This window comes from Marmota flaviventris, chromosome 10 (assembly GCF_047511675.1).
Source record: "Marmota flaviventris isolate mMarFla1 chromosome 10, mMarFla1.hap1, whole genome shotgun sequence".
Lineage (NCBI taxonomy): Eukaryota > Metazoa > Chordata > Mammalia > Rodentia > Sciuridae > Marmota > Marmota flaviventris.
In genome coordinates, this window is record NC_092507.1 from 23,737,104 (window position 1) to 23,764,108 (window position 27,005).

General features: G+C 49.2%; 5 protein-coding genes across 10 annotated transcripts; 4 read left to right on the forward strand and 1 right to left on the reverse strand.

Annotated features, from left to right (window-relative positions):
* The first annotated feature begins 2,081 nt into the window (after window positions 1-2,081).
* Ccdc28b (coiled-coil domain containing 28B) lies at window positions 2,082-6,777 on the forward strand. 6 transcript variants are annotated; one of them, XM_027937453.3, is made up of 6 exons: window positions 2,082-2,177; window positions 3,266-3,451; window positions 4,952-5,118; window positions 5,249-5,442; window positions 5,640-5,662; window positions 6,385-6,777. In XM_027937453.3, exons 2-6 carry the CDS (start codon window positions 3,288-3,290, stop codon window positions 6,437-6,439), a joined length of 603 nt encoding a protein of 200 aa, XP_027793254.1. In that variant the 5' UTR covers window positions 2,082-2,177; window positions 3,266-3,287; the 3' UTR covers window positions 6,440-6,777. The 6 variants fall into 6 exon arrangements, with proteins under 6 accessions (XP_027793254.1, XP_071473707.1, XP_071473705.1 ...); XM_071617606.1 differs by having other exon boundaries at window positions 2,107-2,196; XM_071617604.1 differs by lacking the exon at window positions 2,082-2,177 and adding an exon at window positions 2,203-2,300.
* Window positions 6,778-6,839: 62 nt separating this feature from the next.
* Iqcc (IQ motif containing C) lies at window positions 6,840-9,681 on the forward strand. The gene is given in 7 exon segments (XM_027937462.2): window positions 6,840-7,114; window positions 7,522-7,665; window positions 7,867-8,119; window positions 8,350-8,468; window positions 8,560-9,038; window positions 9,040-9,227; window positions 9,230-9,681. Coding segments are annotated over 7 exon segments (1,401 nt in total). The 5' UTR covers window positions 6,840-7,072; the 3' UTR covers window positions 9,406-9,681.
* A 101-nt stretch (window positions 9,682-9,782) lies between these two features.
* Window positions 9,783-16,269, forward strand: Dcdc2b (doublecortin domain containing 2B). The gene is made up of 9 exons (XM_027937466.2): window positions 9,783-10,388; window positions 11,290-11,341; window positions 11,773-11,849; window positions 12,250-12,381; window positions 12,655-12,801; window positions 12,898-12,937; window positions 14,077-14,212; window positions 14,958-15,061; window positions 15,878-16,269. The coding sequence occupies exons 1-9, from the start codon at window positions 10,123-10,125 to the stop codon at window positions 15,950-15,952; spliced, it is 1,029 nt and encodes a 342-aa protein (XP_027793267.1). The 5' UTR covers window positions 9,783-10,122; the 3' UTR covers window positions 15,953-16,269.
* Window positions 16,267-20,246, reverse strand: Tmem234 (transmembrane protein 234). The gene is made up of 5 exons (XM_027937465.2): window positions 20,202-20,246; window positions 19,773-19,924; window positions 18,744-18,810; window positions 17,332-17,424; window positions 16,267-17,026 (listed from the first exon to the last, which is right to left on the reverse strand). The coding sequence occupies exons 1-5, from the start codon at window positions 20,215-20,217 to the stop codon at window positions 16,932-16,934; spliced, it is 423 nt and encodes a 140-aa protein (XP_027793266.1). The 5' UTR covers window positions 20,218-20,246; the 3' UTR covers window positions 16,267-16,931.
* Window positions 20,239-26,997, forward strand: Eif3i (eukaryotic translation initiation factor 3 subunit I). Its single transcript, XM_027937464.3, has 11 exons — window positions 20,239-20,336; window positions 20,431-20,523; window positions 21,855-21,942; window positions 22,234-22,299; window positions 23,312-23,461; window positions 23,554-23,681; window positions 24,944-25,054; window positions 25,152-25,241; window positions 25,535-25,608; window positions 26,602-26,694; window positions 26,818-26,997. The coding sequence occupies exons 1-11, from the start codon at window positions 20,334-20,336 to the stop codon at window positions 26,897-26,899; spliced, it is 978 nt and encodes a 325-aa protein (XP_027793265.1). The 5' UTR covers window positions 20,239-20,333; the 3' UTR covers window positions 26,900-26,997.
* The last annotated feature ends 8 nt before the right edge of the window (window positions 26,998-27,005 follow it).

Genomic DNA, 27,005 nt, shown 5'->3' on the forward strand with positions numbered 1-27,005 from the left:
CTAAGGAATTTAGGTCAAATCTAAAGGGCAGGGAAGAACCACTGAATGTTCAAGTGGAAACCAGCACATACATACTTGTAATCCTGATGATTCCAGAGGCTGAGGCAGGAGGATTGCAAATTCAAGGCCAGCCTGGGCAATTTAGCAAGACTCAGCCTGAAAAAATAAAAAGGCTTAGTGATAAAGTACCCCTGAATTTAGTCCCCAGTAATTTGTAGGGTCCATGAGTGAAGCAAAAGGCAAGGCAGCATCTCTAGCAGTGGCCTACCCAAGAGGATGTAAACCACCAGCTTCCTTTTGATTTTTAAGCATTTCTTGACAAGGCCATATTTTCCATTATTATTTTCCTTGTACTGGGGATTGAACCCTGGGGCACATTACCACTGAATTATGTCCCCAGGCCCCCCCCCCCCTTTTTTTTTAAGTTGTTGATAGACCTTTATTTTGTTTATTTATATGTGGTGATGAGAATCAAACCCAGTGCCTCACACATGCTATGCAAACGCTACATCCTCAGCCCCCCAGCTCTTTTTTAAATTTTTAGACTGAGTCTAAGTTGTCCAGGCTAGCCTCAGACTTTTGGTCCTTTTGTCTCAGCCTCCTGAGTTATAGATTATAGGCATATGCTACCATGCCCCAGCTCACTCAGCTGATTTCTTAACCCCTGTTTATTCACTGGGAATGAAGCTTGAGACATCCTACTGGTGGCCTCATCCAAAACCCTATTACTTCAGGGACCTGGGTTAGTTATGTACAAAAAGTGGTTCATGGTACGTGATGTATGCCCAACAAATGGCAGAAGCAACTCAAGGGCCCTTTGCACTTATACAAGTAGACCATCCACTGGCTGTGACAGTCCAAGCTAGAGGAACAGAGCCTCTTTCCCTTCTAGCCAAGGTCTTGATAAATGTTCTGTGCTGGCCACATTGGTTCCAAAGATCTCTGGAAGGGATGAGGGAATGCTGCTGCAACTCGTGGAATTTCCAAGCAAAGCATCTCTGCTATAATTGAGGCTTCTAAGGGTGGGAACTGCAGGGGAGCTCCTGTACCCTCTACACTTTCCTGGAGTAGCCCTAGCACCACTCTTGGCAGCTCTGGTAAGGGAGGAAAAGGACTTCATGTTGTCCTCTCTCCCTCTGACTCCCAATTATTGAAAAATCCCTGAAGTAATGACTCCCTTTCTAGAGTAGTCTTCAGAGTGCATACATCTGGGAATGAGCCTTCCACAGGTGCCTGCAGAAGCAGGGCCTCTCTCTTTAACTCAGCCAGATGCCTGGCCCAGGGCAGCTGCTCTTGCCCAGTGTGAGGGGGAAATGGACGTGGTGGCTGTGTGCACTGCCTTGGGCCAGTTGATTTGAGCCTGCTGGGCAGCCTAACAAGAATGAGCCTCTCCCATGTGGCATCAGATGCTGCCCTGGGGACCTGAGCCAGGATCCTCTGCCAGGACTTTAAATAGTTGCCCCATTGATGCAGGCTCCTCCAGGTGCTCAGGTTTCCCTTCTGAGCGTTGAAGTCAGATGCCAGGGAATGGAGTGGGCTTCTCTCGGACCTGGGGCTCCCCACACATATCTCCTAAGGCTGAGGGATGAGGAGGGGACCTGGCACTTGTCGGTGCCAGAATATAGCCCCACTGCTCACCACCCAGCAGGATCTGGGTGTGGTGGGGAGAGTGCTATTGCCCTGGAAATGACTAGTGTTTACTTTCCCTACAATGTGGACAGTGGCAATGATAGCGCAGGGTTGTTAGGAGTATTGAATAGACAGAAAATGCTTCAAGATTCTTGGATATTAACACGTTCTCCCTCTTCCAAGCCCTCCCTGCCTCCTCTTTACTTTCCGTCCCCCTTCCCCCTCTCCTGACAAAGCCACCACCATTTTGTAAGAGACTGTACCTTCCCTCCAAAACTGACAGAAAAGTATTCATTAAACCGTTATCACACAATCAACAGGGTCGCCTTAATTCGGGCAGGAGGTCAGGTGAGTGAGAGAATTGAGCTCAGTCAATTTGGGGACGCTCCTCCCAACTTGCTCCAACCCAAGCCCGAGAAGGTCACTTTCTCTTTAAATGCAAATCACTCCCGCCAGCTTAGCTCCCACCCGCTGGCGTTCCCGGGAGGAGCGTGCGGAGGGCGCCGGGCACCGGCCCTCCGGCAACGCTTGGGACCCCAAGCCTCCAGGTCGGTCGCCTTCGAGGAGGTGCGGGCGTGCAGGGCGGGCGCCGCGGGCTGCAGCTGCGTTTGGGGCTGGCTTCGGAGGCCGAGCGTGGGAAACGGAGCCGGGGTTGCCCCGGCCGCTCCCGGGTACGGGGGCTCCAGCTTCCGACCTCTCCTGTCCCTCACGGGGTCACCCCGCCGCAGCAAGAGGCGGACCCTGCGCCGGTCTTCCCTCCACCACGCCCAGACCCATTCGGCGTCCCGCCAGCCTCAGTGCTGTGACCTCGCCTCACCGCCCCAGAGAGAGGAGTCAGGCGGGTGGCAGCAGCGTGGAGGCAGCCGCCGCCAGAGGACCCCTAGAGCGGAGGCTCAGGTGGTGGGCCGGACTCCGCGGCTGAGCGGTGTCGGCCACTCGCGCGGCCATTGTTGGAGGCCCAGGCTGCCCGCTGCCTGACCACCCACCACAGGGACTTGGAGAAGGAGGAGCAGCTGGAAGCGGTCCCTGGGAACTTCTGGAGTCCCTGGCACTCGCGGTTGGGCGTGGGGTGGAAGAGGAGGGATGCCAGTGTAAAGCGGGAGCACAGCGAGCCCCGCCCCGTGGGCCCGGACTTCTGCCCATACCCATCCAGGGTCACTGCTGCTTGACACTAACTAGGGCCTTCCCAGGTGTCCCCGCCCCCACCCTGGTCACCTCTCAGGCCTACCGGGTTAGTCAGCGCCTGATAAACAGGGGCCCAGCTAGGACACTCCTAGTCTTTTGCTGTACTCCTGCCATCTCACGTCCACCCTGTCTTTCCTCTCCAGCCCCACCCTTTTAGCCAGAGGGACAGGAAACTCCAACAGCACAGGATAGCTTCCCGGTTTAGCCCCTTCAGACAGGGCCCAGGCAGAAAGGGTCTTATGGGCCTTGGAAGGTCCTTAAAATGCACATCCAGGATCCCAGCAACAGGCAGTGGCACCTGACCCTGCACAGACAAGGGAACAAAGACTCTGACATTTGTGAGAAAACAAGTTGGAAGGTCCCAGGGCCCTTCCTTTGCACCTCTCAGGGGTTGCTGGGTGAAGGGATGACTTTGACCCTCAGAATCTCAATGAGGTTGCTTCCTTCCCAGGCCTGAGGCTTACCAGCACCCAATGGATGACAAAAAGAAGAAAAGGAGTCCCAAGCCCTGCCTGACCCAGGCAGCCCAGGCCCCAGGCACACTACGCAGGGTCCCTGTGCCAACTAGCCACAGTGGCTCTTTGGCCCTGGGACTCCCTCATCTACCATCCCCCAAGCAGCGGGCCAAGTTCAAGAGGTGGGTACAGAAGGGATGCAGGGCAAGGAAGAAGGACTCTCAACTCTGGTTTGAGCCCTGTGGGGGAGGAAGGCAAAGGGGGCCATCAACCTTTAGCCACTAAGCAATAATGGGTGCCTTCCTTGGGGCTGGCTCCCGCTGACCCCTGAGCACTCAGAGATGACTTAGATCCAGTACCTATCCTCAAGTGCATATGGCAAAAAGGCCAGATGGATAACTGAGATCACATATTATGAGGCTGTACTTCTTGGGAGGGAGGGAGCAACCTGCCAGAGAGTCAGAGGAAGTTGCTGGATACACTGAAGAGGGAAGAATATTCTAGCTGAAAGCTTGCTTGGCCTAAAAATGAGAGAAAGATATTGCCACAGACTGTGAATTTAGCTCAGTAGTAGAGTGCTTGCCTAAGCATATGCAAGAGCCTGGGTTCCATTCCCAGTGTTTGTGGGTGGGGGAGATTGCCTAGAAGGTTCCAAGAACCACAGGTTCTTTGGGGGCCATGGAGTGTCAGGGAACAAGAAATGGTGAGGGGATACCAGGGTGCCCAATTTGAATTCTCTGCTGAATTTTTAAAAATGATTGGGAATTTGTTTCCTACCTTATAAAGTGTCCGTGTTTGTTCGCACCAAATACAATGTGTTCTTTCTCCAAATGTTCAAATCAAAATCACTGTGTTCCCCTGTGGCTTTGCATACCTCCTGCTTGAGAGGCATGTTTGGGAACAGCTACAGTGGGCTATAGCTGAAGCTCAGGACTGGACTGAGAATAATAGGAAATGCAGCCTTGAGAGGAAGGAAGGCCAGGTTGGCAAGGGCATTCAGTATTATCCCAAGGAAACAAAAAATTCAAAACAGTTTGTAGCCAGGAATGGTGGTGCGCGTCTGTAATCCCAGTGGCTCCGGAGGTTGAAGCAGGAGGATCGCAAATTCAAAGCCAGCCTCAGCAACTTAATGAGATCCTAAGACTCGTTGTCCTAAGACTTAGAGAGATCCTGTCTCAAAATAAAAAATAAAAAGGGGCTGGGGATGTGGCTCAGTGGTTAAGCACCTCTGAGTTTAATCCCTTGTACTAAAAAAAAAAAAAATTAAAAAAAAAAACAGTTTATAGAAGAGGGCAGAAGAAGTGGGGGTGGGGGGTAAGACAGTCTGGTGGCGATAAAGGAAAAGTTACACCCAAAATTACTGAAAGCCAAAGGGAACAAGTAACACGTTCAGAATCGCAGGAGACAGGAGGGTAACTGAAGCTCTCCGACAGAAATCCAGGAGTCCCTTGCAGGCATGGCTCTGGCTATGTCATTGGTAGAAAGACTTCTTTTTTGACCTCTTACCTTCTCCCTCCTCACTTATTCCCTTCCTTCTATCCATCCCAGTGTCCAAGCAGGGCCAGAACAAAAAACTTCTATTTGTGTTGATGAATGATTGGGCAGATGGTTTAGATAGATGGCACAGAAGATCCAGGAGCGCCTGGCTGTCCCCCATTCATGGTCATGTACACTCCATACAGAGTAGGCAAAGAGAAATGCCGCCCAGTACTGGCTGGAGGTGGGGGCGGCTCTGCAGGCACGCCCTTGCAGCACTCCTTCCTGACCGAGGTGACTGATGTCTATGAGATGGAGGGGGGTCTGCTGAATCTGCTCAATGATTTCCACTCCGGCAGGCTGCAAGCCTTCGGTGAGTCCTGGAGGCTGTGCAGAGAGGGGCTGTGGGTGGGGAGGGTGGTCCTGGTCTCTGTGGTGGGGCTGGAACAAGGTCCCAGGCTTACTGTCAGGGTTCCTGAGAATGAGGATTGCTCCCATTCCAGGGAAGGAATGCTCCTTCGAGCAATTGGAACATGTTCGAGAGATGCAGGAGAAGCTGGCCCGGCTGCACTTCAGCCTGGATGTGTGTGGGGAAGAGGAGGATGAGGAAGAGGAAGAGGACGGAGTCACGGAGGGGTTGCCTGAGGAGCAGAAGAAGACCATGGCGGACCGCAACCTGGACCAGCTGCTTAGCAATGTGAGTTGGGCACCTAGGATCCTGGGGACATCAAGGGTGGGGAAGATATCTGCTCCCAAGGTCCCTGGTGAAAAGATGGGGGTGCATGAATCCAACAGCAATAAGCCCCTCAGTTTCTATTAGATGAGGGTCCCCAGAGCATTCAGACTTTGTTCTAGTCCCATTCCTTATAGAAACCTTCTTTTCTCTATTGACAGCTGGAAGATCTTAGTAATTCTATGTATCCTTTCTAAGACTCCACAGTGTACATGTCTTGCAGATGAGGAAGGGATGAGGTGAGGTCAAGTTCCTCCTCCTCACCTCCCTCCCGGAGTGTGCACACATAACCAAATATCCCCACCCCTTTGCAGTCCTACTGAATCAGAATTAGCCACAAACAGCCCCTACCTGGGGGCAATGTAAAAAGAATTTCCCAACCCAAATATCAGGAGAAAGGTGAATGCAGGGATTATTTTTTTACCGATCAAAATCTTTGCAAGTACTTCAGCTGACACCAATGATGGCAAAGTGTGTCTGATGTCCTCCTGCCCTTTCGATATTGAACAATGTATTAATTTAGACTAATCCTCATTTAGCTCTGCAGAATGTGCATGCGTCCACATGAAGGCAGACACACACACACACACACACACACACCCACAGGTCCTCCGGTTCTTCTGACCTGCATGATCTGGAAGAAAAGAAAAAGGGGTAAGTGACCTAGCAAGAAGGGTAGGCAGGATGGGCTGCAAGGATATCTCAGGATAGATCACATGTTTGGCATGCATGAGCTCCTGGGTTCAGTCCCCAACACCATTCAGAAAAAGAAGGGCAGGTGGGGACTGAAACCTCAGACCATGGACAGCCCTTTGCACAGATGGGGAAAATAGACCCGTAGGGGATGTTTAGACTGATGAGAGGAACGACTGAAGTCGAAAGCATCACAATCCTTGACTGGCACAGACAGAAACTGCACCTGGCAGAGAATGCTGAGCCTGAGGAGCAGTCAGCTGCATAGGTGTAGTACCCAGGCCCACACTGCCTCTTTCATTCTCTTCAAACTGTGACTTCCCTTCGTGGTGGTGCACGCCTATAATTCCAGCTACATGAGAGACTGAGGCAGGAGGATCTCAAGTTCAAGACCAGCCTGTTACATTTAGACCCTGGCTCAAAATTAAATTTTTAATAAAGGAATGGGGGTGTAGGTCAGTGGCAGAGCGCTCACCTAGCATGTGCAAGGCCCTAGGTTTCAGCCCCAGGACCGGGAAAAAAAAAATGACTTTACGCAGCTCCCCAGGTGCTATGAAGTTGGGGACATTGGATGGAATTAAACCAAAAATAAAAAGTAAAAAAGTGGCTCCGTGTCTTCCTTCCCCTCCTTGCACCTTTCTTCTCAGAATAAAACAATCCTGCGCAGCACAGAGGGCTTGGAGTCCCCGCTCCGGCGGGAATTGGGATGAAGCTAGTGGCTCCAAGAGAATGAAAGGCCAGCCGGAGCGCTTGGCAGCCAGACGAATCTAAAGCAGGCTAGGTGAAGGTTGCCTTGGAGGCAGCGGGGCGGGGCCTCCATGCCTTAAACTGCGCATGCTCAGGAGCTGTGCTGCCAGAGGACGCACTGCGCAAGCGCTCGGCGGGGGACGTTAGCGTCCTGATGGAGACCGAATTGTTACTTCGGAAAGTGTCGGCCTTGCAGGTTCGGGGCAGAGGGGTGGTCGGGGTTGCACCTAGGGTCTCCTACTTTCAGTAGGGTGAGGCTGTCACGGTCAGTCCCTACCCAACCTCTGGAGATGCCAGCCCACCTCTGCAATTCACGAAGAATGCGGAGATCATGGACTTCCCTAAGCCCGCACCCCTGACCCGCACGAGCGTGTGGGTCAGGGGAAGATCCGGAAGCGTCTAAAAGCGAGGAGGAGAGTACAGCCCAGCGCCCACTGTCACCTGTCCTTTCCCGTCGCCATGTCCATTTTTGCAGTCCCCGGGATAACCTCTCCAGAGAATACCCCAAGATATGTTCCCTCTTCTAATGTACCAAGGAAAATATATTAGCAAAATTAAAAAATAAACTTCCAAGGGCGTTCTAACTCTCTTTCTCCACACCAGGCCTGTGTCAGGGGCTTCTTGGTTCGACGCCAGTTCCAGAGCCTGCGAGCTGAGTATGAGGCAATTGTACAAGAAATAGAAGGCGACTTGGGCACGCTTCAGTGGACTGCCGGCAGAATTCCCAGGCCTCTGTTTCTCCCAGAGGTAGTACACACCCCAGGGGGAGAAGGGAGAGTAAGGAAGACCTGGCAGGGAATTCAAAGGAGTGATAGAACCTACTCTTCCAGGTGACAGGCCTCTACCTTTGGAAGATACAGCAGACTGTTCCTCACACCCCAGTCCTTAATTAAGATCATGGTGCCAGGGGTTTAGCCCTGGGACTATCATACCTTTCTGGTTTCGCAGAAGGCAAAATCTCAACTCTCCTGGAAAGCAGGAAAGAGGATACCAAGTCCAGAGAAGAAACTATGCAGCCACTTTCCATATAAAGAGTCTGTGAAAGAGGCCCTCTGGGAGGAGATGGTGCTGAAGAAGTCAGGAGAGAGTTCAATAAACCCAGGAAGACTTCCCTGCAGAGATGACAACCTCTGGCTTCAGGTTGAGCAGAGCAGGAAATCCAGCCAAGAGGAAACAAATACATCAAGGATGAAGAACTCAGGTACCTCTCTGCCTAGATCAGGAAAAGTCCCTGATCTCTCAGGGCCTTAGCCTCCCAGTCTAAAAAGTAAAAGGGATGTGCCAGATTAGCTGCAACCCTTTTCTCCCTCCCTCCCCTGCCTAGTTGAAGGAAACACATGAGCAGTGAGGGGTTGCCAAGGTCTGGGGCTAAACCAGCTTCCAGTGTCTATAGCTCAATGCATTCTCCTTCCTGTCTTGCCTCCTTCAAAGAAGCCACAGGTCCAGGACCATCCCATAGCCAGCATGAGATCCAAGAGCTCCAGTATCACCGCAGCCATTTGGCCATGGAACTGCTGTGGATACAACAGGCCATCAACAGTCGCAAGGAGGTAGGCACTAACTTTTGGAACAGACGAAGGGTTAGGAGTTAGGGCCTGTGTAAGCAGGCCAACATGTTACAGTATTGTTCTCTCCCAACAGTACCTAATTCTCAAACAAACACTGAGATCCCCAGAAGCAGGCCAGACCACAGATGAGCCCAGCATGTGCACAGACCATGGGGGACTGGCCTGTGAGAAAGCCTGGTCACAACCAAACCCACTGCTGAAGGACCAGTTCTGCAGAGAGAGGACTGCTGGAGAGCTGGACCATGCAGATGATTCCTGCCAAAAAGGCAAATCACAACTCCTTAAGTACCCAGAAAGTCTGGCCACTGTAGACAAAATCACTGCTGGGGCTAAGGGCAGGGAATTGTGCTATAGGAGGGTTGGACCACAGCTGCCTACGCCATCAGACAGCCAGGCTGGAAGGGACAGGTTCACCAAAGGACAAAACCATGAAGGACAGAGCTTTAAAGGGGCCTGCCTACAGCAGACAAAATTCCTAGAGGACCAGATCCTGAGGGGCCTCAAACCTAGAAGCCCCAGTTCTGGGAAGGCCAGAAGACAGCTGCCCGCATTGTGAGGACCCAGATATTGAGAACAAGTCTCCCAGAGACCAAACCACAAAAAAAACTTGACTACCAAACAGCAGGCCACAAGCTATGACCTCTCCAAGGACCACACACATCATTTGTTATGGGACCATGGCAGGACCAAAGCATGGTGCCCTATATTTCAGGAGGATTCAAATGTCAAAGGGCCAGGGCCCCATGGCAGAAGTTCCATAGTTGGAACCTCCAATAAGCCTAGTCATGAAGGCTGGAAAAGCTAGAGGACTGTACTGTGGAGCTCAAGGACACCTGAGACCCTATCTTCCACAAGATTAGACCAGAAAGGAGAGGACCAGTGGAGGGACAGGCTATGGAAGGCAGGACCACCGAGCTAGATCCTGAGGAGCTAGAAGAGGAACAGTTTCCAAAGAGGTTTGCTATGCCAAGGCTGTGGTGAAGATAGGCCTTCATCTGCCTCCCCTGCCCTCGTCCCCAGCCGTCAATGGCTAGTGGGGCCAACGGAGATTGGAGCAGAGACTAGAGGCATAGTGCAGGGCAAAGGACACCTTTTCATCCTCAGCTTTTGGCTCAATCCAAATTTCAGGTTAAGGATTAGCTATATGGGGAAAGATAAGTGGGAGGCCTGGAAGAGAATAAAAATTTTTCTTGGATTTTGAGCCTGGCTGCTTTCATCCCTCCTGTTCACTTCCTGTCATGGGGTGAGTGTCAATCCCAGAACCAGCTGGGAGCCTCAGCCCAGGGGCAGATCTGAGGGCAGATCTTCCTTGGGGAATAGTTCCCAACCTGATCCTCACTTGAGCTCAACTGTTAGGCTTCAGAGTGGAAAAGGCTCTGGAAAGTACTGGAACACTGTATTTAAGTAGGATCTCTGCTGTCCTCTCTTACTGAGCTGAGCCCCAGGGTCTTTTTTCACACATTGATCATACCTGTCCTATTCTTGTGAGGGCCTATCAGTGAGATTGGCTAAGATTGTGAATGCAGAAAAATGCCCCTACCAGAGGCTCTCCCTGAAAGGGCAGGACTCCACCTCTCATTGGCATAGCTCTTAGTTGCCTGGCAACAGTTCTGTGTCTCTTGACGGAGGACACACTATGGCAGGTGGAAGTTCAGGAGCCAAGAGGATAGTGGTATACCGAAATGGGGATCCCCACTCCCCAGGCCGCCAGCTGGTGGTGACCCAACGCCGTTTCCCCACCATGGAGGCCTTCTTTTATGAGGTGACATCAGCCGTGCAGGCCCCACTAGCTGTGCGTGCCCTCTATACACCTTTTCATGGCCACCCTGTCACCGACCTGGCAGAACTGCAAAATGGAGGGCAGTATGTGGCTGCTGGCTTTGAAAGATTTCGCAAACTCCAGTAAGTAGGCTGAGCCTGGTCAAAGAGCCTAGGAGAGAGGCAGTAGCAGGAACAATAGTGAGTCTGGTATTTACTATGTAGTTACCAGCTTTATGTATTTTGTTACTTAAACAGGGAGGGGAGAAATAGTGAACATCTGCCTAAGTACGTGAGCAACAAGTGGTTGAGCTATAATTTAGATTGGATTTTGTCTGGTACTAGGGCCCATGCCCACCACAATCAGGACCATGGGAAGGAGACTATTCTGCAATTTGAACTTTTTTGTAAAAGATCTTGATTAGATCCCCTCCCACCACCATCACCATTACTCTAAATCTGATGACACTTCCTCTCTCCCTGCTATCTATCCCAACCTTTCAGGTAGGCTAGGATCATCCCTCTCTGCAGAGTGGGCCACCTTCCAAGGTGGGAAAAGAATTTTAAGTTATCTGACTTTCCAGTCCAGATCTGGCTTCCACATCCTACTCTGAGCTCTTAGCTGAGGTTGCTTACTACAATGGAGAGAACAAGGGTTTGGGAGCTAGACAGAGTCTTAGTCACTTCCTGTGTAACCTTGGGTAAGTCACTTAGCTTCTCTTGAATTCATACAAAATGTAGATTAAGCCATCTACTTCATGAATGTAAAAATTCCTGATATAGTAGGATATTTAATGTCCTCTTTTCTCTCAATCTTTAACGCTATTGCCAATAATCCTAGTCTGAATTTCCAGCCTGACTTGGCATTTAAAGAATTCTAAGGTAGGTTCAAGTACCAGCATCTGTTTCTGACCTGAGTACGCTGAGAAACTGTCCTTGTGGGAAGAGGTACCTGGTGAGCTGTGCCCCAGCCCATGCTCTGGCAGTTACTGGGTTGTTGAAGCACCAGACTCCCCAAGATGACCTTCATCCAATGTCTTTTCAGCTATTTACCCCCTGGAGGGAAGGATCCAGGTGGGAAGAGCAGCAGACTACAAGTGAGTACTGGGGGAGGCTGTCCCCCAGCCCCTCTGCCCTCCCAGCCCTCCTAGGTAGGATTTGGGATTGCTCCAAATTGCTCTGGGAAGTCAGAGACCCTGGAAACAGCAAGAGCTGCAGGTTCCTTGGAGGACACTCTCCACTCCCACTCTGGAGCTTGCTGCTCTCCTTGGGGTATGGAATTTCAAGACACTATCCCCTGGTCCTGTGTGGTTCCCAAAGGAAAGAGGAAACTGTGAAATACACATGGGGGTAGGGGATGGTTAGAGTGACTTAGGGGATCTAAAAGCACCCTTTAGTGAAAGGGCCCCCTCCTTGCCTCCTTCCCTGTAGGAGTCTGTTTCCTTCCTGCTCACTACACTGTTCTTGGGCTGACTCATCCCTAACCAAATACCTCTCTCCTGATTTGGGGATCTGACTTGGGTTTCAGGATCCTCTCATGACTGGCCACCCGTGTGACTGGGCCCTTGGACAGTGGCTGCCTGCAGGCATTCCCTTCTATATCCAGTGAGTCCAGCATCAGAGAGCAGGGGTATAGAGAAAATGGGTATGTCTGTTCCAGGAGCTTTTGATTACCAGTGGAAGAATAAAAGGTCCAACATGCCAGGTGTGGTAATCTCAGTAGCTTGGGAAGCCATGGCAGGAGATCATGAGTTTAAAGCCAGGCCCTAAGCAACTCATCTGTCTCTAAATAAAATACAAAAAAGGGCTGGGGATGCTGCCCCATGGTTAAGCACCCCGGGTCAATCCTGGATACAAAAAAAAAAAAAAAAATGTCCAACATGTTTGATGGGTGGAATTGGATCAGTACAGTGGTTCTCAAACCATCTTCTGGCACCTGTGCCATCCTTCTCACATGAAGGGAGTCCCAGGTCCCTCCCTCTCACCAGGTGGTTCTTTGTCTCAGTGTGTTTAGGAATGGGGATCTGCTAAGTCCTCCATTCAATCTGAAGGTGTCCCAGGCTGCCATTCAGGACTGGGAAACTATGTTGAAGCTCCTGACTGACAAGGCCAAGTTACAGAATGGGGCTGTGCATAAGTGAGTATGGCACCTGGGGAAACCCAAAAGTCTCATGAGAGTCTCCTTACTGAGTTCAGCTGTTCCTGAGGATGAAACGGCAAAAGGAGAATGTTCCCTCCAGCAGGACTTCCTCCTGTGCCATAAGAAGTGGTCTCTCTGGCCCAGCCCTCAGAACCAAGGCAGAGCCTAGGTCTGAGGGCCAGAGGCCAGAGGGTACCTGCCCCCTCACTGCCTGCTGACTGTGAAGAGGCAGTCTGTCTGCAGGTCCTTATCTGCTCACCTCTCCCCCAGACTCTGCACCCTGGAGGGGTTCACACTGTCATCGGTGGAGGCTCTGGTGAATGGCCATTACTATGTGGCTGTTGGAAAGGATGAATTCAAGGCCCTTCCCTATCTGGAGCTGCTGGTGCCCAGTCCCTCCCTGCCCAGGGGCTGCTGGTATGTATGTGGTTGCAGCAGAGAAAGGTGCCCTCTGGTGAGCGTGCTGACTCCATGTCCTCTGCCCACACAAGCCTTTTCCTTCTTTCATTGTAGGTATCCTCCAGGCCTGAAGTATAGACCCCACAGGCAGAGGGTAGGTGATCCACAGGGCATGGGGGTGGGAATGAAGTGGAGAACTCTGATAAATTTGAACTCTGACCTTATGTCACTGCATCCTTTCAATAATCTCGTGAAACAGATTATCACCTTTTTCCAGAGGTGGAAACTGAAGTTCATAGGAGTAAAATGATTTGTTCAGGGTGACACAGTTATTAAGTGGCACAGGCCAGACCAGAACTGATCTTCAAGGTGAAGTTGTAGACCTAATGCCTTCTTTTTTTTTTTTTACCATACAAATTATTTTTATTTTTTTTTAGTCATACATGACAGCAGAATGTATTTTGACATATAATACATACATGGAATGTACATACATCAATCATATTGTCTATTCTATTCTGCTGCCCTTCCTATCCTCCCTACTCCTCCCCTCCTCTCCCATCCTTTCTCTCTAATGTGTCACAACATCATATATGTATTCTGTATAACAATGAGGTTCTCCTTCCATCTTCCGTGCAACTCCCCTTCTCCCTCTTTTTCCCTCCCACCTCTCTTCCCTATTTAGTGGTAGTCTTCTTCTCATGCTCTTCCTCTCTATCCCATTTTGAGTCACCCCCCTTATATCAGAGAAGACATTCGGCATTTGTTTTTTAGGGATTGGCTAACTTCACTTAGCATAATCTGCTCTAATCCCATCCATTTGCCTGCAAATGCCATGATCTTGTTATTTTTTAGTGCTGAGTAATATTCCATTGTGTATAAATGCCACATTTTTTTAATCCATTCATCTATTGAAGGGCCTGATGCCTTCTTGATAGGTTGGATGCTGGGAGACAGAATTGGCATTCTTTGCATAGCAGTGCCCTGGGAACCTCAGCTCCCCATCCTATTACAGGTCTGAGCCCTCCGAAGATATGAGCCAGTGAGAATGAAGTCCAAGTATAGTTTGGTTTCACTGGGTATCTTCGAGTGCTAGGCACCAGCTGTTCTGTTCCTGGATAGGCAGTCTGGTGGGAAGAAGGGGCAGGAAGGGAGGATGCAGACTGTGAAGGTAGATGGCACTGCCTCTCCCAAGCTCCCACAGGCCTCATGACATGCTGAAGCCTAGACTGGGGAATAAGAAAGGTGAGACAAGCCAGAAACCAGGGTCTGAGCCCAGTGTTCTTTCTGTAGGACCAGGGCCTCAGGACACAGGTCACTCTTCCCTTTCCAAAGGAACCAGCACAAATTGAACCATCTGTTTTCTATGCCAGACCCCAGCAGAACATTCAGCCAAGAAGCAAGCTCCCCACTCTCTTGTTTCCATCAGGTGAGGGGCCTCTGTGGACCAAGCCTTTCTCAGCCAATCACCCCTCTTTTTTTCCCGTGCTGGGGACTGATGTTGTGGTTTTGATTTTGGTAATGGGGACTAAACCCAGGGGTGCTTAACTACTGAGCAATAACCGAGCTCTTTTATTATTTTTATTTTTTGAGACGGGCCCCTGGGCCTACAGTTGCTTAGGGCCTCTCTAAGTTGCTGAGGCTGGCCTTGAACTTGCAATCTTCCTTCCTCAGCCTCCTGAGTCGCTAGGATTACAGGTGTGTGCCAGCCACTGTGCCCAGCCAGTACTGGGGATTGAAACCCATTCAATGGGTCTTAAGCATTCTAGGCAGACACTTTACGCAGCCACCCTTTGACAGTGACACAGGATGGTACCTGCTATTGTTGGGGATATCTGTTGGGGCAGAATGCCCAGGTATAGAGCTGGCTCTGACCTCAGCATAATTATCTTCTACTCTCCCATTTGCATGTCCAGTCTCTTGCTTTTTCTTAGGGACTTATCATATGAAAAGAAGCACATGGAAAGGGCAATGCTTATCTCAAAATGATTCAGGGGTGGGCTTTACAAGGGCTGGGGCTGGGATTAAAAGCCTGCCTCTCAACTTCCCTGCCATCCTCTGAAGTAGTGGGGAATGTGGAGCAAGCAGGGGAGGGGAAAGAGTATAGAGGTCAAGGGAAAGAAGGCCAAGGACTCTGAAGTCTGGGCATCAGTCAATTTTACCTCCCTCATTAGGAGTTAAGGGAATATACAGGGCTCCTCACCCAAGGAGGGAGACAACAGGGGCCCAGGACGTAGCAGACGATGAAGACACCTGGACAGAGCGGCCCTTGGACCAGGTAAACTCCAGGATCAGAAAGCCATACTTGGAGATGGGCGTTTAGAGCTAGAAACTGGCAGTTCTGAGTCCCAGGAACAGGTCCTCCCTTTGTGACTGTAAGACCTTCTAACATCCTAAAGCTTGACTTTCTCCCTCATTAAACGAAGAAGCTGGGCACGGTGGCACATGCCTGTAATCCCAGCAGCTCAAGAGGCTAAGGCAGGAGGATCGGAAGTTCAAAGCCAGCCTTATCAACTTAGCAAGGCCCAAGCAACTCAGCGAGACCGTTTCCAAATAAAATTCAAGAAAGGGCTGGGAATGTGGCTCAATGGTTGAGTGTCCCTGGGTTCAATCCCCAGTACCAAAAATAAAAAAAATAAAAAATTGTTCTTTTTTTGTTTTTGCTACCCGGAATTGAACCCAGGGGTGCTTAACCACTGAGCCACATCCCCAACCCTTTTTAATTTTTGGTTTGGAGACAGGTTCTTACTAAGCTTGAGGCTGCCTTTGAAGTGGGAATCCTCCTGCCTCAGCCTCCAGTCTGCAGGGATTACAGGCTTGTGCCACCATGCCTAGCTGGAGTTCTTTTTTTTTTTTTTTTTTTAACATTTATTTTTTAGTATTTGGCGGACACAACATCTTTGTTTGTATGTGGTGCTGAGAATCGAACCCGGGCCGCACGCATGCCAGGCGAGCGCGCTACCGCTTGAGCCACATCCCCAGCCCGTGGAGTTCTTAATTTCTAGTCTTTTCTGGGGAGGGGGGTTTCCTGCAGGGGCCTAGAGGCTGGACACATTGCATGGCTCCATTCTGTACTTATCATCATTTCCTCCAGAGAGCAGCACAAACAGTGGAGGAGGCCCTGTCCTTGGAACACAAGTCTGGGGCTAGACTGCATCCTCAGCCTTAGCCATTGCACCATCTTGAGAGCCAAAGCTCTAAAGAGAAACAGGAAGACAGCAGTTGGGTAGACACCTTTTGTCTTCAGCCTGTTCCTGATAATCAACGTCTCCCCTGTGCTTTATAGGGATGTGGTTTCCTCAACCCCTTCCCATTCTTCTTCTAAGCTTATAGCCCAGTCTTCTTTCTCCTCAGCAGAGCAGCCCTAGCTGTGGAGGCTGTTTTCTTATGGGATTCTCTGTCCAGAGAAAGGAGTAGCTGATTGAGCTTGGCAAGCGACCACAAATGTGAGAGTAGATTTGTCACAATAAAAGAATATTTAACTAACCTGTTTAGCACAGATTTATTGAAGGCTGCTACTGGCCAGGTATTGTACTGGATACTACAGTTAGGTGATGCTGGGGCTCAGTTGTCTACCTGTCTTGAGAGGGGCTGGCAGGTAAGCATTTCTGCCCACCTCATAGGTGGGAAAGGCAAGGCTAACGGAGTTCATACGTCCTATATCTACATTCTGATGCACCCTCTTCTCCTCAGTTGCTCCCCCAAGTCACCAAGGCACTGAGCGCTGGAGGTATCCCAGTCACATTTCTGGCTTCGAGACTGCATCACGGCAGCTGGTCTTTTCCATGTAGCTGGGCCTCTGAAGTCCATGTAATCTGCCACCATGATGGTCCAGAGCAGGCCAGGGTAACAGTGGTTGGGTAATAATGACCTGAGATTTTAGCAGAAGAGCTGTTGAGGCAGAGAGCTGCTGAGGGTGAGTATGAAGTGTCCCATGCAAAATCCCAACAGCTGAACACCACTTGAAGATTACAAAACCCTTTTACTGCTGTTCTCTTACTGTGATCCACGAGGTAGCTATTATCCCCATAAGAGATGAGGAAACTGAGGCTCAGAGAGGGCAAGTTCTTGGTCCATCTGCTCATTGCCTGCACCTTGGCCCAGGGGTTTCCTGGAGATAGCAGAGCTGGAAGCTGGGGTTGGTCCACTCAAAAGGTAGATGGTGGCCTCTGGGTCTTGTTCACTGAGCTTGTGATACAAAGTGCAATTCCTGTCATGGTGAGCACCATGCCAGCGACTGCTCCTAGGATAGTGGCAGAAATCAAGGGGCTCTGAGCCTAGCATGCTAGCAAGAAGGAGCTGGTACAGGGCTGGGGAAAGGGTTCATATGGGGCCCAGTCCCAGCTGCCACCCCCAGCCTCTTGTCTCCAGACTACTTAGGGTTAGGAAACAACTGATGGCCACGAGGAAGCAGGAGAGCTGCGAAGAAAAGGCATGATGGGAGAAAGCCCTCCTCTCTAACCCATGGGAGATGGACTGGGAAAGAACTGACCCAGGTACATCAAGGCCCAAGCAGCTGCTTCCTACATTCCCAATAGCATGACTTACCTTTTCCACCAATATCTTCTCCAAGGACCTTCCCAACAATCAGCGTGAAGACAATGGCCAGAGAGTTACAGATGGGCACAGCTAGGGTCAGATCTGGGTAGTCAAAATGAGAAGAAGTGCTGAGATGCAAAATGTCTTATCACATTAGGGACAAAAAAGGGGGGGGGACGGGGGAGCAAGAAGCTTAGTGCAATGGAAGACCAAGGGTGTTGAGGGAGGCAGACCTTGGTTCTCAGTATAATCTTGGTTATATATTTAAACCCTCTGAGCCTATTTTCCACATGTAAAACAGTGATAGCAAGATACCACTGTTGGTATTTTTTTGCAGGGATATTGTAAGATAAACTATGATAATGCACATATAGTCCCTGGCTGAAGTGGATGCTTAATAAAAATAGTCACTACTATTTTGATTATTAGAATAGGTGGATATTAAAGGATGGATACAGAGTAGGTGACAAGATAATAAAATTCTAAAATTATAATTTGCTCAAAACTTGGTGAACTGCATGCCAGGTGGCATAAGGTTCAACACTGTTTTGCAGCAATGAATACATCAGGCCAGAGGCTTAAATAGTCTTATGAGCAGCTATTCCTAAATGTAAAATAGATCAAAGTGGAATGACAAGTTGAAACCGTGTGGCAGGAAAGTGGCTACCTTGTCCCTCATCTTCCCATGGCCCTTGAGGGGTTCCCTGGAACTAATTGGGGCCTAATCTTTCCTGGAGTCCCTGGAGGGTCTTGACTCCAGGGGAGGAAACCCACAGAAGTAAAATTCAAAAGCATAAATTTTAATATGTAGCTACAAATCCTTTTGCACTGTCATGCTGTGAGACTAAGAGGGGTGAAATAAATTGTTCAAAGTTTTGTAATATTCTATATGATGACAATCATGTCTGCTTCACAGGGTGATGATGGGACTTAAATGAAATATGCAACACCAGTAAAGTATCTGATGCAGTAGAGGGCAGTCAACAAATGTTGGGAGAAAAGAAATTTGTATTTATTGTGCCAGGCACTCTGCTATGTTTCTCATATATCGAATTTAATCTTCACAATGCTAGGAATCCAGCTATAAAACACCAAGGTTCAAATAAGGGACTTGTTCTAGGTCAGGCAGGTAGCACACACTGGAAGCAAAAGGGACATAGTCAGCATTTGGCACAACAAAATGAATTTTCCATCTTCCTCTGCTATTGCACAAGACTGCCAGGCTCCAGATCCACCTCAGTGCCTGGCCATTTCTCAACCAGTCCACTGTGCCTCTGCCCTCAGGGGAGGCTACCAAGAAGGGAACAGTAACGTGCTCTCCCTCGCTGAAGGGAAACAAGGTGTTTCAGGTTCCCTCCCCAAAACAACTTTCCCAGGTGGCCTCCACCACTAAGCAGGGCAGCCGTACACTAGAGACCCACCTGTTGATGCCAGGGTGAAGTAGTAGAGAAGGGAGCCACACTGGTTGAGGAGAAAGGGCACCAGGTACTGGAAATAGGAGAAAACTGACATCAGTGTAATTGCCTGAGTAGCACTGCCTTCTTTGAGCTTCTAGAAATATCCAAGGAACACTAAGCACTCCGAGAAGGACCCAGGGCAAAGACAGACATAAACTGAACTCCACATCTTTGCTCTTAAATGCCCTTTCCTTTAGCTTGACTACTTCCCATCCGGTATTTTTTTTTTTTTTTTTTTTGGTACTAGGGATTGAACTCAGGGGCACTGGGTCACTGAGCCACATCCCCAGCCCTATTTTCTATTATATTTAGAGACAAGATCTCACTGAGCCTCACTTTTGCTGAGGCTGGCTTTGAACTTGTGATCCTCCTGCCTCAGCCTCCTGAGCTGCTGGGATTACAGGCGTGAGCCACCATCACGGCTCCATTCTGTAAGGTCTTTAGTGCCAATATTACCCCCTTCAGAAAGCCTACCATAAGTCTCCCATCTGCAGTCTCCCTCCTCTGAACTTATGCAACACTTTTATCTGTATCCCTCTCCTGGCCCTTAACCCTGAGAATTGGTGGTGTCCATGTGTTCTTTCCCAGTAGCCTTGACTAGCAGACTTGGGGTCAGAAGTAGTTCGCCATATCCCTTTTTGTTTTCCACCCCAAGGGCCAATTTGAGCCCCAAGCTCTCCCTCTGGAAAGACTTGCAAGTTCTTCATATAATTGGAGAGAACACAATAATACAATACTAACAGCATCCATGGATGGAACACTTTTGATGAGGTCCAATGCTAAGTGTGTCTTACTTCAATCCTCATAACTGCCCTATGATTATCATAATTTCCATTTTACAGATGACAAAACTGAGGCTCACAGAGGACAAGTGACTCCTCCAAGAGCTGCTTGGGAGTGATGGGGCTGGGATTCTCACCCAGACCTATTTGACTCCAGAGACCAAATATTTAGCGGCCACTCTTCCGTGAGAGGGGCTGTTCAGAGACGCACCTCAAAATTCAAGAAAAGGGTCTTCATCTCCTGCAGCAACTGCCGGACCCAGGTCCGCTCATGAACCTGCTGAAGGCCGGCGGAGGCCCGCTTCAGCAGCGGCTGCGTGCCACCCCACAAAGCGGCCACGAGCACCAGAGCCAGCACCTGCCCTAAATACAGATGGACGGAGAGTCACCCTGACCGCCAGCCCCACTGGCTGCCCGCTGGGCCTCAGGCTCCTAGCCCCAGATAGCCTTCCGCACAGCTCCTTGGCTCTCCGAGGCCCCGGGCTGCGCTCGACGGGGAGGACAGGCCTTGGGAAGCGGGGGAGATGGACTCAGGAGCCCGAGGACTGGAGTCGTAGCAGGGTTCGGGGTGGAGGGGAGTAGGAAATAAACTGCGGGTGGGGATCAGAAAGTGCGTTGACGGGCGGAGCCCACTACCCACCCAGAGACGCCGCCATGGCAACGCCGCTCTCATCTACTTCCGGGAGCGAGGGGGTGGAGACGAGAGAACGGAACTGGTTCCAAGCCTCTTCCGGTCCTGCTCACGCCTCGCTCTCCTCGCGTCACCGCCGGGATGGTGAGTTCCGCAGAGTTGGGGGTGTTGTGGTGGGGGTCCCGGGCCCGGAAGAGGTCCGGTTCCGGGCGCTGACACTCTTGTCCTGTCCCTGCAGAAGCCGATCCTGCTGCAGGGCCATGAGCGGTCCATTACGCAGATTAAGTACAACCGCGAGGGAGACCTCCTCTTCACCGTGGCCAAGGACCCTGTGAGAGCCGGCGTCCGGGCGGGCGGGACAGGCGGAGGGGGCCCCCCCAAGGGCGAATTCCTTCTGCCCGGACCCTGGGTGGACGATCCAGTTTTACTGCCAGACGGGAACCTAAGAACGTCCCATTCTAAAAAGTAGGGAGATGCCATCCCGGGGTAGGTTGATGAGGGCATTCTATCTAGGAAGGTAGGAAGGAGTTCGACTCTTGGTAGAGATGAATAACTGGGGAGAAGAAAAACAAGAGACCACTGTGGATGGGGAACAGGGACAAGGATCAACTTGATAGAACAAGTCACGTCCAGTAGGATAAAGAATCATGGAATGTATCTCAGTGGTAGAATTAGTGCTTAGCATAAGATGCTGGCTTCAATCCCCAGTATCACGAAAATTAACGAAGAAGAAGAAGAAATTTTAAAAAGACACGGGTCTTAATGAAGATGCCCCTAGTCTCAATCCAATCAGTCCCATCTGCTACTCAGTGTACAATCTCACAGTACTGCCATCTACATATAGAGGCAGTTAACAGTGAGGGCATTGAAGTCAAACTGATTTAATTTGAATACTAATCCCTGCATCTACTAGCAGTGTTACTTTATGCATGTCAGTTAATCATTCTAAACAAGTTTTCCTTCTTATAAAGTATGGGGACCTTTAGGGCTGGGATCTAGCTCAACACAGCAAAGTCTCCCATATGGGAAGCCCTGGGTTCACACACCCCTCCTGTTACAAAAAAGAAAAGAAAAAAATATATAAATATGGGGACTTATAGTACCTCCTTAACCAGATGAGATCGTTCTCATAAAGAGCTTGGCACAGTTCTTCGCGCATAGGAGTACCTAATTAATATTATCACTTACATATAAGTTCCATAGACATCATTTCATTGGAGTCTCCTCTTTAAAGAAGGCATTATTGTTCTGACTATTTTAAAGATGGAGAAGCTGAAGTTAAGAGGGATGAAGCACCATATTTGAGATCATACCATGAGATAGTGACAGAGCAGGCACTGGAATCCAGACTTCCCTACTACAAATTCCTCCCACTTGGACAGATCACCAGAGCTACTATTTATTTGGACTGGAGTACAACTTAATCTTTTATTCTTCTAAGAGATTCTGAATCCAGGAGAGGACAGGCCCAGCAAATAAGGATGCTTTTCCAAATTTGACTTCCCTGCTATTTACATTCGGGTAGGGAGGAGAATCTAGGAATTTTACCACTTTCTTGCCCAAGAAATCGGCAGGCTAGAGATTGAGGAGGGTTCCTGGGGCAAAATAGAAGGCCATTGCTATTCCTGGGGTGTGAACCATCCTGTCATTTGGCTCCTCCAGATTGTCAATGTATGGTACTCTGTGAACGGGGAGAGACTGGGCACCTACATGGGCCATACTGGTGCTGTGTGGTGCGTAGATGCTGACTGTATCCTTGTTTTACTCTGAGGCTGTGCTTCAGGCTCTGCCGGCAGAAGAGTTGCTGAGTTGAAGGTGGGAGTTTGGGGTGCTGGTGTGGGTCTGTAGAATAATACCTCCTGCTCCCAGTCTCTTCACTGGTTGGGGAAACATTTAGGACAAGTTCCACTTCTGGATGAGGAGGTTAGAGTGCCCTGAGTTAAGAGGAAGAAAGGCTCTTTGGGACTGAACTGGGAGATGATTCGGTTGGCTTCCCAAGGGCTCCGGTAAACTCAGTCAAGTTTCTTAACATCCTCTTCAGGGGACACCAAACATGTCCTCACTGGCTCAGCTGACAACAGCTGTCGTCTCTGGGACTGTGAAACAGGTAAGCTTCAGTCATTTACTCTTTTCAGCAAAAATTGACCACCTTTAGTGTACCTCTGTAAGTAAACAGAGATTCTAGGAGAATGCAAAATAAATCTAGAGATGGTTCCCAGTCTGGAGAATAAGACAATAAGAAAGGTAGAGGAGCAAGAAGTATTACAGCAATGTAATAAGCCATGAGAGAGGAAATAAACTACTGTGGAAGGCCAAGGGGAGCAGCTGACTGCCTAGAGCAAGGGTGGGAGCCCTGCAAGGTCTCCCAAGGTAAGTGACATGTGAGCTGGGGCTTAAAGGAAGAGAAAGACAACATCACTTTGGCACATGCAGGAATGAAAGTATGGAGACTGTCGTGTCATTTGATCTGGTTGATGTCCTGTTTTGGGTGAGTGGAATAGATAGGCAGGAGAGAAGATGAGGCTGGAGAGGCAGTTTAGGCCAAAAGAGTCCTTGGGTGCCAAATTCAGGAGCTTAGCTTTGTTCTATGGGGCTTGGGAGGAATTTGGCCTGCTGCGGAGGCCATTGCAGGGAAGAGTGGCAGTCTGGTTAGTTTTAGCAGGGTCCTGGAGCAGTGGGAAAGCTGACCCTGAAGATAGGGGAGCATATTCAACTCATTCATATTTAAGTTATCCAAGCCAGGTAGGTAAGAGCTGGGCCCAGGGCTGGGGTTGCGGTGAAGGGTCCAGCTTCAGTGTATGTATATACTGGCATCCAGTTCTATGCTGGGCACTAGGGAGATCCAGAGAATCAGACCAGGTCCATTCTGTGGAGTAGCAAAGTTTGTGGGGGAGACAGACTGTAAACCATTATGAGCAGTGCCACGTTAGCAGGATGTGTAAGGAAGAAGTGTAAAGATTTGAACAAAAGCACAGCAGTGAAGAAGAGAGCAGTGAGAATAGGGTCACCAGAGCAGGAGCAACAGTGAGGCATGATGACAGGCAGGCAGATAGATGATAGACAGGTCCTCCCTGCAGTGATAATGGACAAGTTGTAGCCCAGACCCTGCCTCTCTCCAGGGAAGCAGCTGGCCCTACTCAAGACCAACTCAGCCGTCCGCACCTGTGGTTTTGACTTTGGGGGCAACATCATCATGTTCTCCACGGACAAGCAGATGGGCTATCAGTGCTTTGTGAGCTTCTTTGACCTGCGGGATCCAAGCCAGATTGGTGAGGGCTCGGGCTCAGCTGGGGGCCTGGGTTGGTTTGAGGTGAAAGGCCAGCTCCTGAGGCTGGAGCTGGACATCTGCTGCCCCCTACAGACAACAATGAGCCCTACATGAAGATCCCTTGCAATGACTCCAAGATCACCAGTGCAGTTTGGGGACCTCTGGGAGAGTGCATCATTGCAGGCCATGAAAGTGGAGAGCTCAACCAGTATAGTGCCAAGGTAAGAGGTCAAGTGGAGCCTGAGCCCACCAGAATTATTTCTTCAAGAGGAAGTCAGGGCTAGGGATATGGCTCAGTTGGTAGAGTGTTTGCCTTGCATGCACAAGACCCTGGGTTCAATCCCCAGCACACCCCCCCCCAAAAAAAAAAAAAAAAAAAAAAGAGGAGGTTAGCACAATGATTAAGAGCAAGGGCTGGATACAGATATAGAATTCATCACTTTCTAGTTGGGTGGTCTTGGGCAATTTACATAACTTCCCTGAGTCTGTTTATCTTAAATGTCTCAAGGATCAAATTACATCAGATTTTGAAAAAGTTGTCAGAGTACTCAGGACATGTTAATAATGATGACAAATAAGTATTTTCCTGCCACCACAGAGCTAGGCCCTATGCTAGACTCCTAGGCAAAGAAGTGAGTCAGTCATTGTCTCTACTCCAGGGGGACAGAAACTTGCAATCATCTGGCATATGAGTTAGATTGAATTGTGCCATCATAAAGGTTTCAACCAAGTATGGAAGGTGTACTGTGTCACAGAGGAGGTGGCACATACACTACCTTGTGAAGAATAAGAGGAACTTCAAACAGGAAGCATAGACTATTCCAAAGACAAAAGAAGTGGCAAGAACAAAGGCCCAGAGTTAAGGAAGTACATGGATTCTTAGGGAATCACTGGTGTAGGAGAACTGGACAGGGCCTATATTTTTAAGGTCCATTGTGTTTAGAGGTAAGGAGTTGATTTTCCTCTAAGCAGTAGGGAATCTTTAAAGGGTTATTGATATTTGGTGCAGTGCTTTATGCCTATCATCCCAGTGATTCAGGGTGCTGAGGTAGGAGGATCCCAAATTCAAGGCCAACCTGGGCAATTTAGTGAGACCTCTCCAAAATAAAAAGTAATGAGCTAGTTGTAGTTCAGGGATAGAGTGACCTGAATTCAATCCCCTGTACCAAAAAAAAAAAAAAAAAAGAAGCTGCAGCAGCAGTTAGGCATTGCCTTACACACCTGTAATCCCAGCAGTTTGGGAGACTGACGCAGAAGGACTGCAAGATTGAGGCCAGTCTTAGAAACTTAGTGAGACCCTATTACAAAAAGGACTGGGGACATAGCTCAGTGGTTCAATCCCTGGTATAGAAAGAGATTTCGGGGTAACTGATTAGGTTGAGGGAGTGAATAAAGGGGACAGTCCAGGTTGTATTGGTTTCTGAGGAATAGTGGGCTAGTAAGAATCAGAGCTGGTCAGTCTCATAGTTCCCTCCTTCCTCAGTCTGGAGATGTGTTGGTGAATGTTAAGGAGCACTCCCGGCAGATCAATGATATCCAGTTATCCAGGGACATGACCATGTTTGTCACGGCATCCAAAGACAACACAGCCAAGGTAAGCCTGGGCAAGAGATCTGGTAGGACTGTACCCATCCTTTGGCTGCCCCCAAGAAGGTACTTTTTATATGTTTCTCCTTTCCTTGTCTCTCCAGCTCTTTGACTCTACAACCCTTGAACATCAGAAGACTTTCCGGACAGAACGTCCTGTCAATTCAGCTGCCTTGTCTCCCAACTATGACCATGTAAGGGAACCCCCACTCAGGCCAAGTCTCAGAAAGCTTCTTGGATCAGGATGTTTGTTTAGCAAGTAGGCTACAAATATGGTGTCAAACAGAGAGGAGGAGCAGTAATAAAGCTGAACATCTGAGTAGCCACAGGGGACTGGGCAGCTGAAGTGTCTATTTATCCCTGCCCTTGGCATCCCCCTGTTGTGATATGAGAGAGGTTAAGAACTTACAGGACAGGAGAAAAACAAAACAAAAAAAATAGACCCATCTGCCCTTTGGGCCCATGTGGACTTTCTTCTTCCCTTTAGGTGGTGCTGGGTGGTGGTCAGGAAGCCATGGATGTAACCACAACCTCCACCAGGATTGGCAAGTTTGAGGCCAGGTAAAGGGGAGGGGCCTTCTTCCAAATGGAAACCATGTGCAGTATTTTTTGTTTTGTTTTTATGTTTATTTTTTAGGTGTGGTTGGACACAGTGCCTTTATTTTATTTACTTATTTTTATGTGGTGCTGGATCGAACCCAGGGCCTTGCACCTGCAGCCTCAGTGACTTAGTGAGGCTCCAAGCAACTTGTCTCTAAATAAAAAAATAAAAATGGTTGGTGATATAACTCAGTGATTAAGTGCCCCTGCATTCAATTCCTAGTACCAAAAATAAATCATGAATTTGACAGACATACCATTATGCATACCATTATATTTCTCTGTGCCCATGCTTTTTTTTTTTTTTTTTTAACCAGGGATTGAACCCAGGGTCACTTAACCACTGAGCCATCCCTCCCCACCATACCAGGGATTGAATCTAGTGGCACTTAATTTCAGAGCCCATCCCCAGCCCTTTTTTTTTTTTTCTTTTGAGATAGGGTTTCGCTAAATTGCTTAGGGCCTTGCTAAGTTGCTGAAGCTGGCTTTGAACTTGTGATCCTCCTGCCTCAGCCTCCCATGCTTTTGGGATTACAAGCCTGCACCATCACTGGTGCAGGCTGGTCTCCAGCTTGCAATGCTCCTACCTCAGCCTCCCAAGTCTCTGGGATTGCAACACTGCACCCAGCTATGCTTCTTGGCCATATAATGGGACAGTAATAATATATTTCATGAAATTTTGCTGATTAAATAAATGAGCCAATATTTGTTACAGCATTGTCCAGCAATAATAAGCACTCATTAAGTTTTAGCTATGTTCAGGCAGACATTTGGGTCCCTTCTTCCCCTGACTTCATCTTACTTTGTTTATTCATTTTCACTTACTGTAATCTCCCTGCTTTATTAACTTTTTTTATATAATTTGCATTTTGGGGAATGCTACCTTAGATGGGTTTTGGAAGGAGATGGAGAATGAATTAATGGAATCTCTCCTTTCCCCTTTCTTTCCTCCAGGTTCTTCCATTTGGCCTTTGAAGAAGAGTTTGGAAGAGTCAAGGGCCACTTTGGACCTATCAACAGTGTTGCCTTCCATCCTGATGGCAAGAGGTAGGGCCTCAGTGAAGGGAGTGAACTTAGCCTGGGTTGGGTCTCCACCCACTTTCCATGCCAGGCCCCACAGGCCTGCCTCTGCCACAGCCATTTGACTGGACCTTGCCCATCTTTTTCCAGCTATAGCAGCGGTGGTGAAGATGGATATGTCCGCATCCACTACTTCGACCCACAGTATTTCGAATTTGAGTTTGAAGCTTAAGAAGCTGGATCTTCATCCAGGCCAGGGAGGCTGCTTACAGAAAGTTTTAGACTCTGAGAAATAAATTAGTTTGGTAATAAATGGTTTCTGGTTAGACATTTTGTGG

Coding starts and splice junctions, on each gene's coding strand:
- Ccdc28b (XM_027937453.3), top strand. CDS start 3,288: ATGGATGACAAAAAGAAGAAAAGGAGTCCCAAGCCCTGCCTGACCCAG. Junction 3,452..4,951: donor CAGCGGGCCAAGTTCAAGAG/GTGGGTACAGAA, acceptor CACTCCATACAG/AGTAGGCAAAGAGAAATGCC. Junction 5,119..5,248: donor CGGCAGGCTGCAAGCCTTCG/GTGAGTCCTGGA, acceptor CTCCCATTCCAG/GGAAGGAATGCTCCTTCGAG.
- Eif3i (XM_027937464.3), top strand. Junction 25,055..25,151: donor CCAAAGACAACACAGCCAAG/GTAAGCCTGGGC, acceptor TTGTCTCTCCAG/CTCTTTGACTCTACAACCCT. Junction 25,609..26,601: donor ATTGGCAAGTTTGAGGCCAG/GTAAAGGGGAGG, acceptor TCTTTCCTCCAG/GTTCTTCCATTTGGCCTTTG.
- Dcdc2b (XM_027937466.2), top strand. CDS start 10,123: ATGGCAGGTGGAAGTTCAGGAGCCAAGAGGATAGTGGTATACCGAAAT. Junction 11,850..12,249: donor GGCATTCCCTTCTATATCCA/GTGAGTCCAGCA, acceptor TCTTTGTCTCAG/TGTGTTTAGGAATGGGGATC. Junction 15,062..15,877: donor CAGAGCGGCCCTTGGACCAG/GTAAACTCCAGG, acceptor CATTTCCTCCAG/AGAGCAGCACAAACAGTGGA.
- Tmem234 (XM_027937465.2), bottom strand. Junction 18,811..19,772: donor CCCTTTTCTTGAATTTTGAG/GTGCGTCTCTGA, acceptor TCCTATTTCCAG/TACCTGGTGCCCTTTCTCCT. Junction 17,027..17,331: donor AGAAGATATTGGTGGAAAAG/GTAAGTCATGCT, acceptor CCACTATCCTAG/GAGCAGTCGCTGGCATGGTG.